Source organism: Abrus precatorius, unplaced genomic scaffold, assembly GCF_003935025.1.
Source record: "Abrus precatorius isolate BTA unplaced genomic scaffold, Abrus_2018 Scaffold9, whole genome shotgun sequence".
NCBI lineage: Eukaryota > Viridiplantae > Streptophyta > Magnoliopsida > Fabales > Fabaceae > Abrus > Abrus precatorius.
In genome coordinates this window covers 24,457,544-24,471,075 of record NW_020874439.1, presented here as the reverse complement: position 1 = coordinate 24,471,075, position 13,532 = coordinate 24,457,544, and the positions used below count along the sequence as shown (strand labels likewise).

The 13,532-nt window shown below is 31.8% G+C and overlaps 1 protein-coding gene across 2 annotated transcripts; it reads left to right on the top strand.

Moving 5' to 3' along the window:
- Positions 1-243: 243 nt before the first annotated feature.
- LOC113850061 (exportin-2) lies at positions 244-4,888 on the top strand. Of its 2 annotated transcripts, XM_027480390.1 has the most exons (3): positions 512-2,883; positions 3,007-3,447; positions 4,398-4,748. In XM_027480390.1, exons 1-2 carry the CDS (start codon positions 559-561, stop codon positions 3,445-3,447), a joined length of 2,766 nt encoding a protein of 921 aa, XP_027336191.1. In that variant the 5' UTR covers positions 512-558; the 3' UTR covers positions 4,398-4,748. The 2 variants fall into 2 exon arrangements, with proteins under 2 accessions (XP_027336190.1, XP_027336191.1); XM_027480389.1 differs by having other exon boundaries at positions 244-3,447; positions 4,398-4,888.
- The last annotated feature ends 8,644 nt before the right edge of the window (positions 4,889-13,532 follow it).

Genomic DNA, 13,532 nt, shown 5'->3' with positions numbered 1-13,532 from the left:
TAAAAAAAACAAATTTATAACGATCAGTATTTCAAATGATAATAACAGGAACAAAACCCTTGAATCAGATGAGGTTGGTGGATTAATTTATTGGCAATATTTGTGTTATATGATCAAATTATAATTATTGGAATGAACAAATTATTGGAAAAAACAAATTAAAATATAAAAGAAATAAAAGAATATTACTCTTTTGAAAACAAAAAAGAAGATTAACAGAAAGAGAGTGGGTCAAATTGAAGTTAGATGAGTTGAAGATTTACCAATCCAGACTTGAGATTCAAATGATGAGGACAAAAATCTTGTTAGGTTCATATTCTTTTAAAAAATACTTACAATATATTGTTTGAGGGTTTAACACTTTTTAAATGATTAATATAAAAATTTTTTTGAAGCAATTCAAGACAAACAGTTAAACTTGCAAATCCCTCCATTTTCTTTATATCGAAGCCGCGCACAGTCAAATTCACTCTCACTCTTTTTAAATTTTTGTTATTTATTGATTCATCTCATTCATCTTTCAAAGCCCAAAATCTCAACTCATAAACCCTAGCAACAATGGAGTGGAACCCTCAGACCCTCCAATTCCTCTCCGAATGCTTCCTACACACCCTCTCACCGGCGCCGGAGCCACGCCGCCGCGCCGAATCCTCCTTAGCCGAAGCCGCCGACCGCCCCAACTTCGCCCTCGCCGTCCTCCGCCTCGTCGCCGAGCCCTCCATCGACGACCAGATCCGCCAAGCTGCCGCCGTCAACTTCAAGAACCACCTCCGTCTGCGGTGGGCCTCCGACGACGCCCCCATCACGGAGCCCGAGAAGGAGCAGATCAAAACCCTAATCGTCCCTCTCATGCTCTCCGCCACTCCCAAAATCCAAGCACAGCTCAGCGAAGCCCTAGCCCTAATTGGCAATCACGATTTCCCCAAATCGTGGCCCTCTTTGCTCCCCGAGCTCGTCGCCAGCCTCCAGAAGGCCTCTCAGGCCTCCGATTACGCTTCCATTAACGGTATTCTTGGCACCGCTAACTCAATTTTCAAGAAGTTTAGGTTTCAGTACAAAACCAATGATTTATTGCTTGATTTGAAGTACTGTCTCGACAATTTTGCCGCTCCTTTGCTTGAGATTTTCCTCAAAACCGCGTCGTTGATCGATGCTGGCACCGCGAACCTGCGGCCACTCTTCGAGTCGCAGAGGCTATGCTGTAGGATATTTTTCTCGTTGAACTTTCAGGAGCTTCCTGAGTTTTTTGAGGATCACATGAAAGAGTGGATGACTGAGTTTCGAAAATATCTCACTACTAGTTACCCTGCTCTCGAGAGTAGTGGTGCCGATGGTATTGCTCTCGTGGATGAGCTTAGGGCTGCGGTTTGTGAGAATATTAATCTTTACATGGAGAAGAATGAGGAGGAGTTTCAGGGCTTCTTGAATGATTTTGCACTTGCTGTTTGGACTTTGCTAGGAAATGTGTCCCAGTCATCTAGCCGTGATCGGCTTGCTATCACGGCGATCAAGTTTTTGACCACGGTTAGCACTAGTGTTCACCATACATTGTTTGCTAGTGATGGGGTTATACCGCAGATTTGCCAGTGCATTGTGATCCCTAATGTGAGGTTGAGGGAAGACGATGAGGAATTGTTTGAGATGAATTATATTGAGTTTATAAGGAGGGATATTGAAGGGAGTGATCTTGATACTAGGAGGAGGATTGCTTGTGAGCTACTCAAGGGTATTGCGACGCATTATGGAGAAGCTGTCAAAAACATTGTTTCTGCACAGATACAAAGTTTGTTGAGTTCGTTTGCTGCAAACCCAGCGGCAAATTGGAAGGACAAGGATTGTGCTATATATTTGGTAGTCTCTCTTGCAACCAAGAAGGCTGGAGCTAGTTATGTCTCCACGGAACTCGTTGATGTTCAAAGTTTTTTTGAGTCTGTGATTGTCCCTGAGCTGCAAAGTTCAGATGTGAACGGGTATCCTATGCTTAAGGCAGGTGCACTCAAATTTTTTACTATGTTCCGGACTCAAATATCGAAGCATTTAGCTTTGAAGTTTTTCCAAGATTTGGTTCGTTTCCTTGCTGCAGAGTCTAACGTTGTTCATTCCTATGCGGCAAGCTGCATTGAAAAACTGTTGTTGGTAAGGGATGCGGGGGGTATAGCACGTTATACTTCGGCTGATATCAATCCAATTTTCCCAGTGTTGATGAACAATCTTTTCAGTGCCTTGAAGCTCCCAGAGTCTGAAGAGAATCAATATGTAATGAAATGTATTATGAGGGTTCTTGGTGTTGCAGAAATATCTGTTGATGTTGCTCGTGTTTGCATTGAGGGGTTGGCCTCTCTTCTTGCTGAAGTTTGCAAAAATCCAAAAAATCCCATCTTCAATCACTATCTCTTTGAGTCAGTAGCCATTCTTGTGAAGCGGGCTTGTGAGAGGGACTCATCACTTGTATCTGTTTTTGAAGCAAGCCTCTTTCCTAGGCTTGAAATAATATTGTCCAATGATGTAACTGAGTTTTTCCCATACACATTTCAGTTGCTTGCTCAGCTCGTTGAGTTAAACAGACCACCTATCCCACCAATCTACATGCAGATATTTGAGATTCTACTGTCACCCGAATCATGGAAAAGAGCCCCAAATGTTCCTGCCCTTGTGCGTCTACTCCAGGCCTTCCTTCAAAAGGCACCAAATGAGATTAGCCAAGGGGATAGACTGACCAAAGTGCTTGGCATATTTGACACACTAATTCAATCTTCAAGTTCATCCGAACAAGGATTTTATGTGCTGAACACTGTCATTGAAAGTCTTAACTATGATGCCATTAAACCTTATATCTCTCATATTTGGGCTGCTCTTTTTAGAGAACTCCAGAAAAGGCGAACAGTAAAGCTCATCAAGTCTCTTTTGATATTTATGTCACTCTTTCTCATTAAACACGGTTCTTCAAATGTTGTTGATACTATGAACAATGTCCAGCCTGATATATTTATTGTGATTCTGAATCAGTTCTGGATTCCTAATCTTAAGCTGATTGTTGGAGATATAGAGCTGAAATTGGCTGCAGTTGCTTCAACCAGACTCATCTGTGAGTCGCCAGTTCTTCTGGATCCTGCAGCTTCTGTATCCTGGGGTAAGATGGTGGACAGTATTGTAACACTTCTTTCCCGGCCAGAACAAGATAGGGTTGAGGAGGAACCTGACATGCCAGATATAACAGAGAATGTGGGTTACACTACCACCTTTGTTCGTCTCTATAATGCTGGAAAGAAGGAGGAAGATCCACTTAAAGATATAAGAGATCCCAAGGAGTTTTTTGTTGCTTCATTGTCCCGACTTTCTGCACTATCTCCTGGGAGGTACCCTAAGGTTATCAGTGAAAACGTTGATCCTGCGAATCAAGCAGCATTGCTTCAGCTTTGCAGCACTTATAATCTCTCAATAGTTTGAGTAAGTTGGTGCTCTAGTTACTCTCCTTTTTTGTTTGTGCTTTTACTGTGTTTGTGTCATTGACTTTTCCTTCATTCACACACACATATATTTTGAGACAAATAATATTGCCAAACTACTTGTTGCAGCCGTTATATTTGTTTTTATTCTGTTTTTATCTGAGCTCTTTTGGGCTAGATGCGAGTCTAGCTTTATATACTGTTGACCCTTTTTAGCAGGGTGGAGTTGTTCTTCTTTGCTACTGTTGTAATTTATATAATTTTTCATTGGTAGCAACAAGCATGGGAGGGCCGGTCATACAACATTTCATTTTATCGTCATCATATTTGTTATGCTGTGTTGTGAGACATCTTTACTTGCACCATTTTATAGAATGGGAGCTATGTATGTAACTCTGAAAGCTATGTTCCAAGGGAGGAAAAATCATTGTTCTTAGACTTTTATCCTCCTCTTCTTTCTCTTGGCTGGGGGGAACGCTCATTGCCATGTTGCAGTTTATGTGGGCATTCATCTAGCAGTTCTAAAATTTTGCTACTTGAGTGGAGATTTAACAAAATACTCAGCAGAAAGATTTTGATAGATGCCAGAAAGAAATATTGGAATCTGGAACTTATTATTAGAGGCTTAAGCAGTCCTGCACTCTCTGTAATGCCAATTAAGTATGGAATTATTATGTTTGGCTGACTGCTTAATCGCTGAGGTAGCTGTATTTTGCTACTTAACATGCAAACACGCCGAATGTGTTTAGTATTTAAGTCGTTCTTTGTTCTCTATAATGCGTACGAGATTGCTTTTAGTGTCAGGAATATTATGTTGATATTAGAATAACAGGAAATTTGTTTCTGGTGCTGTGTGCACCTGAGTTATATTTCATTATGCTTCTTGGTTGATCAAGATTAATGAGTCAGACAAGTTATCTGTCTAACAAGGTATTTCATCCTACTTCTCAGGATCTTGTGCTGGAATACGAAAGGGTGTTATTGGCCGGGTCCCGTGTTCTGCAACATTTATGAGCTAGCTGAGAGTGCTTCTTGCATTACAACAAATAGGTTTCAACGACTATTATCATCATCCATTTTTACCGGTGCATCGATCATATGCTACGATGAACTGGATTTTCTTTTAGTCCCATCTCCAATATTTTAACAATGTGATTGAAGTGCCATTTGATCTGTTGGGATTTTAATGTAAATTTTTTCATGCTCCCGGATTCCCATTTTTACTGCAGTTTCACTTGTTCAGCATGCCAGTGAGCAAATTGTAATGGATATTTGCGATCAATTTTGAGTAAACTTGCATGTTAAAGCAAATTTTATATCAAACTATTATTTTTGTCGGGAAAACATGGAGTGATAATGGGAACACACTGCAAAGAGAAAACAACTGAAGTCACATGATTTATGTAATTTGGCACCTCTTATCTATGGTCACAAACGTTTCCATAAAATGTTACAATCTCAAATAAATATTAGAAGTTTTTCTGGACAAACTTAAAAACTTTCCCCGTGTACTATATTACCTTGCAAACCCATTTCCTTGGTCAAGTTTAGAAACGATTCACCACCATTATAAATGGAGGACCTTCTAAAGAAAAGCAACCTCAAATCAAAGAGGAGTCATGTGAAGGAAGATAGAAAAAGAAGTCCTAGTGACAGATGTGAAAGTCTTGTGAGAGGTGGAAATAGATTCTCTGCAATTTGGGCTGCAAGCAAAAACGAAATTGTCCTGCTCCTCTCTCTCAGCCCATCTTTCTCTCTTCTCTTTCGGCCCATCTTTGTTCTCCTTCCTCTTCCCCTTTCCTTTTTCCTCCCACCACTTCCCTATCTCCTTTTCCTCACTTCCATTGAATCCATTCCATGAAGCCCTCCTCCCCCTCTCCCCCCATGCAGCCCCTCCTCTTCCTCTCCCCCACACATCTCCCTTTTACCCTCATTTAGCCTTCCTCCCCTTCCTCTTTTAACCCTTTCATGCTCTCCTCCTTCCTTTTCTCCACCGTTCCTCCTTGTCCTTGTACTTCTTTTTTGCTTAAACAATTTTTTTTATTTTTGTTTAAACGAATTTATTAGTTTAAGTGAAAAATTACTATTTTTTGTATTTCGCTTAAGCAAATCAAAATTTGTTTAAGTAAAAGTGAATTATAGGTTGCAGTTATTGCTGAAATTATAAAAGATTCAGATGCTATGAGAGGAGTTTCAGATTTTGATTTATTATTAATATAAAGTTTTTTATACGTTGTAAAACTATACAAGTTGTAGAGTTCATAAAAATATTATATAATATTATTACTGGTTAAATAATTAAGAAAACATGTATTATAAATAAAAAGAGTGTTAATTTTTTTTCACGATGTTATTTGCACAATTTAACCAACATACACAATCCTGCTCTGAAGATGGCTTATTGATATCATGTTTTGTGCGAACATCTCAAAGTCTTATGTTTCTTGGAACACCGTTTTGGCTGTGCATGTTGAGATGGGTGAATAGGTTATTAAAGGAAGCTGAAAAGGTGATATTGTCTTGTTGGGTCTCGTTTATGACGCAGAGATTCGACAAAGATTATGATGTTGGGGATTGAAATTGTTTGTTATGAGCACAATGGGATGTATAAGGAAACACTGGTTTTCCTTGTGGCCTGGTAGTTCATGACCCCCTGGCCAGTGATACCACAAAAGATACATGATATCACGATAAATACAACAACGATTTAAAAAAATATGTGCTCGAAGATATATATACATCCCATTTAATGTAATTAAATTTATTGATATATGTAGTAATTTTATAATAAAAATAGTAAAATTCAATGTAATTAACTACACTTATACTACTAAACATTATAATTTTTAATAAAAATGTACTATAAATATCCTTATATGCTATGTAGTTGCACAAGTTAAAAAATCGATACAACTATAATCTTATCTTCTCTTTTTTTACATTTATCTCATTGGATGAAATAAATTATTCTGTGTCATTGAATTTAGTCAAAACAAGATAATGAATAGTTATACCATAAGTAGTACAGTTGTCAAAGTCCATGAACTAGTCCTACACAGCCCTATATATGGCCCAATTTATGAGTAGCCCACTTAATAATAGGACTTTGTTGAACAAAAAAAGACTTTTGGGGTTGACACAAAACAGATTTCTTTTATTATTCTGTTTTTACTAGCTGACCATTCTTGTAGTATTTTCTATTGTGACAGTATGGAATTAAAATGTTTAACAAACCTATGTTTTATTGTTTTTCTTGTTGCTTGCTACTGAAATGCTGATTACCTAAATTCTTGGGACTATTTGTTTACGAGGACAAAGTATTGATGTAGCATATTTTGATTGATAACCTTATAAATTGAAACAAGTTGGATGATATGGAGCCAATCTCCTATGAAGGATGCTTCTTGTGGTTGATGACTCTTATGAGAAAATAAAGATAAATCAATGAATATGAAGAAAATCAATGCATCTTTGGGCTTGTCTATATCTCATTCTGTTGAAGATTCTGAAGCGTGTTTGGAATTAAAAAATGTCCAAGTAAAATCAGATTAAGGATTCTGGTTTCTATTACCAGCCATTGAGATGCCAATTCTTGTATTTCATCTCAGTTAATGTGCACTTTTAAAACCAACGGTACTTGATATGTTCATTTATTTACATAAAAGGAGCAGTATAGAAACATAGCCTGTTTCTATTAGAAATGTCTAATTCGATTTTCTTTTAATAGAAAAATTATTGCAAATTCAATTCTGCCCCACCAATAGGTACTAAGAACTTGTATGTTTTCTGTTTTTAAAAATAGTTTTTTTAAGTAAATAAAATAAAATTTATTTATCAACATAAGTTTTATTTTCGTTTTCTTCTTAAAAATATCTTTTTAAATTTATTTTAAAATATATTTTTTTAAAAATAAAAATCAAAACATAAACAAATAAATCCTAACTCTGTTTGGTTTATTTTTCGTTGTTCTGAACACTCTGAGTCCCTAATATATTGAGATATGATAGGGGCACGTATAAGATAATTGGGCTTTTGGGCCGAGGTCCTTTGGACTAGGGTTCGGTGGCCCGGATGTTTCATAAAAAATATTTGCTCATATATACTTTACATGAACCCAAACAACATTATAAAGAGCTAAAATAGATAATATATAGTTATCAAACTACATAGCTATCTAAAATAAGATAAAACTATCATGAATAAAAGCAACATATATCAAATTAACATGCTTATTCATTATAATTTGAACTCTTTCGTCTTCTTGTACAAATAGATAATAATATATTTAACAATTTTTTTTAATATGTATGCAAGGTATACAATAAAAAAAATTGATAAATAATAAATATTTATCAAAATTTATAATATTTAATATTATTAATATGTTGATTCTGGTAATTTTTAATAAAAAATTATAATATATAAAAAATTGTATGTTTAAATAGACACCGTCTTCATTTTTAATAGACACAAACATTAAATTTTGTAATTTATTGCACGTTCATGAAAAACTTATGACTAAATGTTGTACATCAATATTATTGTTTCCACTTTTAATACATAAAACTCAGTTTCAATTCAATTTTTTATTCGTCTGTGCTATTTATCATGAATTTTTTAGTGAGAATTTAAAAAATAACCGATCAAGCGTCCTCTTTAAATTTAATTTCATTTAATATGTAAGAAAAAAATTAACTGATCGATGGTTTCGATTATTCATAAATAAAATCGTCCAACTTTTTTCTTTTTTCTGTATTTTACCTATGCAAATTAAATGGATTTCTTTTTAAAAAAGACAATTTTAAAAATCACACGGTTTTTATAGTAGTATTAATAATTTGTGTTAGAAAATATTAGAAATACGTGGAATTTAAAGATCTGTGGCTGGGAAGAATTTACGGTTTTTTCATGAATGGACGAAGTTTCCTATCCATGATCGTGTTTATATTTAACACGGCTGAAGAAATTAAATTATCATAAAATATTAATTATTTGTAGTTACTTGTATTTACGAAGTAAATTTTGAATTACAGGAAATTAATGATTTAAGTTTAAATGTAGAAATATGTTATTCGCAAGAGACAAGTAGTTTTGTTCCCTAACTTTGACGTTAAAAAAATAGAAAATGTGGATTTGAAAAGCAAAGGCACGCTTAAGCATCAAATTCTGTGGTAAAGTCAAAAACGTTTCAAGTCTTATTCAAAGGAAAATCTCTACATTCTTGCTCAAAAGACGACAATATTCAAAGTTGAAAATCCTTGCCTTTCAGCTGAAAAATATAATAAAATGTGAAGAGGAAGTGAAAAGAAAGAAATGGGTCCCATAAATTAATAATTTAAATTAGGAAGCGATGGTGCTAACCCACCCACCCATGGAGTATGGGAACAATGCTCATATTAACCCAATTGCCCATGATTGTCTTCACATGTTTTAACATGAATTCCGACATTAAATGCACTAAAAGCCAGATAAACCAAACCTCAATTACCAAAAAAAAGTATATAATAATAAAATAAACCAATGTCAAGAAGAAAGCGATTAACTAAAAAAGTGACCAGACCTCCTAAGAATGGTGCTTCATCATGTGTCATGTGTACGGTTTGAGGAAGCAAAGAAACACAAACCGAATTGGTCTACACATGGGGTGTGCATTCAAATCACTTGCCCCACCAAAACTGTATTTATGTCCCTAACTAAAGGCAAGCATTGTGGAAACAGCAAAATCAGGTCAACCCTCTCTCTCTCACACACACACATACACAGCGAGAAAGGGTCTATTTCAAAACCCAATCCAAATTAATGGTGAAGAATAGAGAAGATTCCCTCAAGATACTAGCTTTATGCGAAAATTTCAAATTTAATTATAGGGAATAGAATCACTTAGGTCAGGTCAAGTCATGAGGACAAAATTAGCTATATTCTTAGCAATTGTTACCAAATGATCCAATCGCTAATCTTTGATTAATGGAGGGATCTGATCCCTAATCTCAATGGAATCTACAGATCAGCTTAAGAGAATTATATGATAAGGTTGATGCTACTTTTCCTGTTTATTGCCTTGCCAAGCTATTTATTCATTTAAATTAAATAAAGTCAAAATAAAATCATATGTAATTATGTATTAAATAAATAAAAAGGCATAGCCCTTAAGATGGGGCAAAAGTCATTTCATATCTTAATAGAAAATAATTGCAGCAATTGGCAATTATAGTATAACTAATAGTGGTGTACTAATAATTAATGGGAAGAGTTTACTTGATTAAACTCCACTTAGCATGTAATTGTGCCCAAGGCATTAGTGAAGGGGTGGAAGTTTTGGCCTTCCCCAACCAATGCCACTAAAATTTCCCTCACAGTTGAAGTACCCCAGTGCTATTGGTCTGTCCTCTACCCCATAATTTAATTATTGCCAATTTACATTAATCATAGAGAGAAGGAGTTTCTTGAGTGCTTATTGATCAAAATGTCAAAATGCATTATGCCCATAAGACTCTCACTATGCATTCAAGATTGTTCTTTGAGGCATCCCACCAAGTTTAGGTTAAATTACTTGTTCCACCATTTTTCAAAGTCAAACTATTATAATAATCACTTGCATTTTTAGTACCATTTTACGAAAATTTTAAAAAATGTGACTAATTTATGACCGTCAACTTCTCCTCGTATAAAAAAGAAACACCACTTCAATCCATTGTTTTTAAAATAAACAAGGAAATACCTTTTTCAAAAAAAGCAAATGCTTAATTTGATCTCGCAGACAAATGTGATTTACATAGGTTCACAAACATTCCCATATGGTCCCATTGGTGACTCAAATAAAAGTGGACAAGATAATACAAGTTGTCTCATTCAACTTTTTATTATTATCATTATTCCCAAACTTAAATTCATACAACGAAATCCCTTTACGTTTATTATTATTTGAAGAGAAAAAAATATATATCAAATCAACGACGCTTTTCCTCCCATTTTTATGCTTAACAATGATTAATGTAAAAAGATGTATAAGAATTAAAATACGGCTGACAAAATAAACCTCTCAATTGGGTAATCTGAAATCGTTAAATTTTAACTTTAATTTAATTCGATACAAATTAAGTACAAAAATCAAACTTTGATTATTTTGAGTACTACTTTTATTGGTTTAAATTAAATTTGAACAATTTTAGTTCAAAATGTGCCAACGAGTTAATCCAAAGGGAGGATAACTCTTTTCCCACCTCTGGTAGGATATAATGCAATGTGAGTGTCCGAAACTATTAAAAATATACTTTTATTTTTTTTATTAAGTGAGTAATAATTTGAATATACAAACTCTTACTCGGTAGATATTTATATATGCATATTTTAGTAGTATAAAATTAATTTCAGGGATCTAATGAATTATACGATCTGCTTAAATCTAATTTTACGAGTTTAGGTAAATAAATTCACAAATTTTGTTATGTTTTTCTTACTTATCTTTTTAATATTTGTATATATTTTATAAAAAATATTAAATAAAAATATTTATTATCTTAAAAATATATATTATATTTAATATTTTTTTCAATTATTAAAAACTTGTAAAAATAAAATATTTAAAATTATTCAAATAAAACAGATATGATATTGTTTATTAATTTTTATTACAGATATAAAAAAAAAATATTTAAATTTAAGGATTGCAAACATTGGCTAAAGATTATGATCGTGACGCAGTTGATTTATTGCATGAACCCAAATGCTATGCATGTAAATGGTGTGTCGCACTTTGAATAATTACAATGGAACTTTATATTTATTTAATTTGGAGCAGATTCATTGGATGGTAATAAAGTAACGGTCCTTGTTAGCTTTAGAAAACTAATCATATTTTAAGTTAGCATACAAAGAATGGAAGAGAGTGAGAAACTTTTCTTTAACATTCTCTTAATCATTGTTTAAAATTTATTAAAAACATAAAAATATATTAAATTTAAAATAAAATAGTAAACCTTATATAAATTTTAATAAATTTAACTGATAAGTCAAAATATACTAAAAAATAATATTAAAAAAAATGTTTCTAATATCAATAAGAAGTAAGCTCGTAAGAAACGTGGCATGGACCCTCCACCCAAGTCTTCATTTATACAACTGCCACATTCTCTAAGAGGATGTTAAAAATAGACCCGAACCATTGTTCCCTTTTTTTTTATGTCTCAGTGCATGTTTAGAATTACTCCTTTTTAATGGTTGTTTGATTTTTAAAAAAATATTAGAAACAATTTTCAGAAAGTGATTTTTTTATAATAAATTGAATTAAACATTCACCCAATTTCTTTTATATATATATATATGTGTATTTAAAAATAGTGAGATTTTTTAGAAGAAAAAACCGAAAATGGAATTTCAATATGTGATCTGGGATGGTTACGAGCAGCTCCATTCAACTCGTGGCCTATGATCCATAAAATAATTAAACTTTGACGTTACTCTTAACTCTTAACTTTGGTAAACTGCACAGGTATTTTAAGTACATCTAAACTATTTAATAATTTTTAAATCTGAATTTAATTTATTATTTGTTATTAATTTTTAGTAAGTTTATTATTTTTAAATTATATATTTAATTTAAATAGATAAATCATTATATATATAATAAACATAAATGTTGATTAGTATTACACACACAAAACAGATCAAATAACATAAATACGAAAGATTCTCTCAAACCACATTTTCTATTTTGAAAGAAAAATGATTAAAATTTTAAATTTTAAATTTAATTTATTTAATATAATATTATATTATATTATAATTTATATAATTATTTAATATATTATTATAATTTTATAAATTTTAAATAAGTTATTTTATCAAATTTGTTAAGTTTTTTCTTAAATTCAAGTTTAATTTATTTAATTATGCATAAACTTTTACTTTAGTCTATAAAATATGCAATATCATTCATATTAGTCTTTTATATTTAAAATTTTAGTCCTTAAAATTTATAATCGTCAATTATATTAGTCATTATTATTAAAAAAGGTTAAAATTGAGTAACAAAATGATAATTTATCACATTAAATAACATGTGACAGCTTATTTTTAACACAAAATAATGTTGTTTTAGAATTTTTTAAAAGATAATATATTTTTATCCCCAACTTCTATCATTTTTAAGTAATAAGGTTTTTCTTTGTCGCCTTCATCCATAATGTCTTCTTTTTTCTTTCAACCATCACTATAATGACAATGAATACATTGATGTTGTAGATTTTTGAGGTTTTGTAGTTATTAGTTAAACTATTAACCAGGTTTTCTTTAGAGTTGCAAATGAAAAAACTATTTATTTATTATGGTCATATTAATCCCTTTTTTATTAAAACTAATAGTAGAGTTATCATTATGGTCATGCTAGTTTCATTGTCTATTGCAACAGTGGCCAAAGAAAGGAAAAAGATATACTAAAAAAAGTAAAACAGGAGATGAAAAGAGACTTTATTACTTTAAAATGTTAAAAGTCAGGAATCAAAATAATAATTTTTAAAATTTTTTTAAAATGTATAGAACGAACTGATGTGTATCATTTAACATGATAAATCATCAACTTTGTTATTTAATTTTAACGTCTCTTAATGATAAAAACTAATGTGATTGATAATTGTTAATTTTAAGTATTAAATTTTTAAAATTCAAAATTTAAGATCAACTTTTATTATGTTACCTATCTTAGAAACTAAAATAAAGGTTTATCATTTAATTAATTAAAATTTTTAAAAGTCTTATTAAAATTTTTACTTAATAAATTGAGTCAGTTTAAACTTTTAAAAAAATAAGTCATAAGTCATTATCAGAATACTTAACTTATTTCTATTCTTAAGCATAGCTCACATGAGTTAATTAATAAAATTTAATTACAATAAAAATAAAATTTAAGTTTAATTTTTTTTAAATATTTTAATTAAAATTTTATTATATTAAAATGTTTATATTTAATGGATTATTATAATAAAAATGATATTAAAAACACCTAAAAAAACGTTACTTATAAAATATTTCTTATATTGAGAACTAATATCTTTTTAATATATCTTAAAAATAATAATATTTAATATTATT

Coding starts and splice junctions, on each gene's coding strand:
- LOC113850061 (XM_027480389.1), top strand. CDS start 559: ATGGAGTGGAACCCTCAGACCCTCCAATTCCTCTCCGAATGCTTCCTA.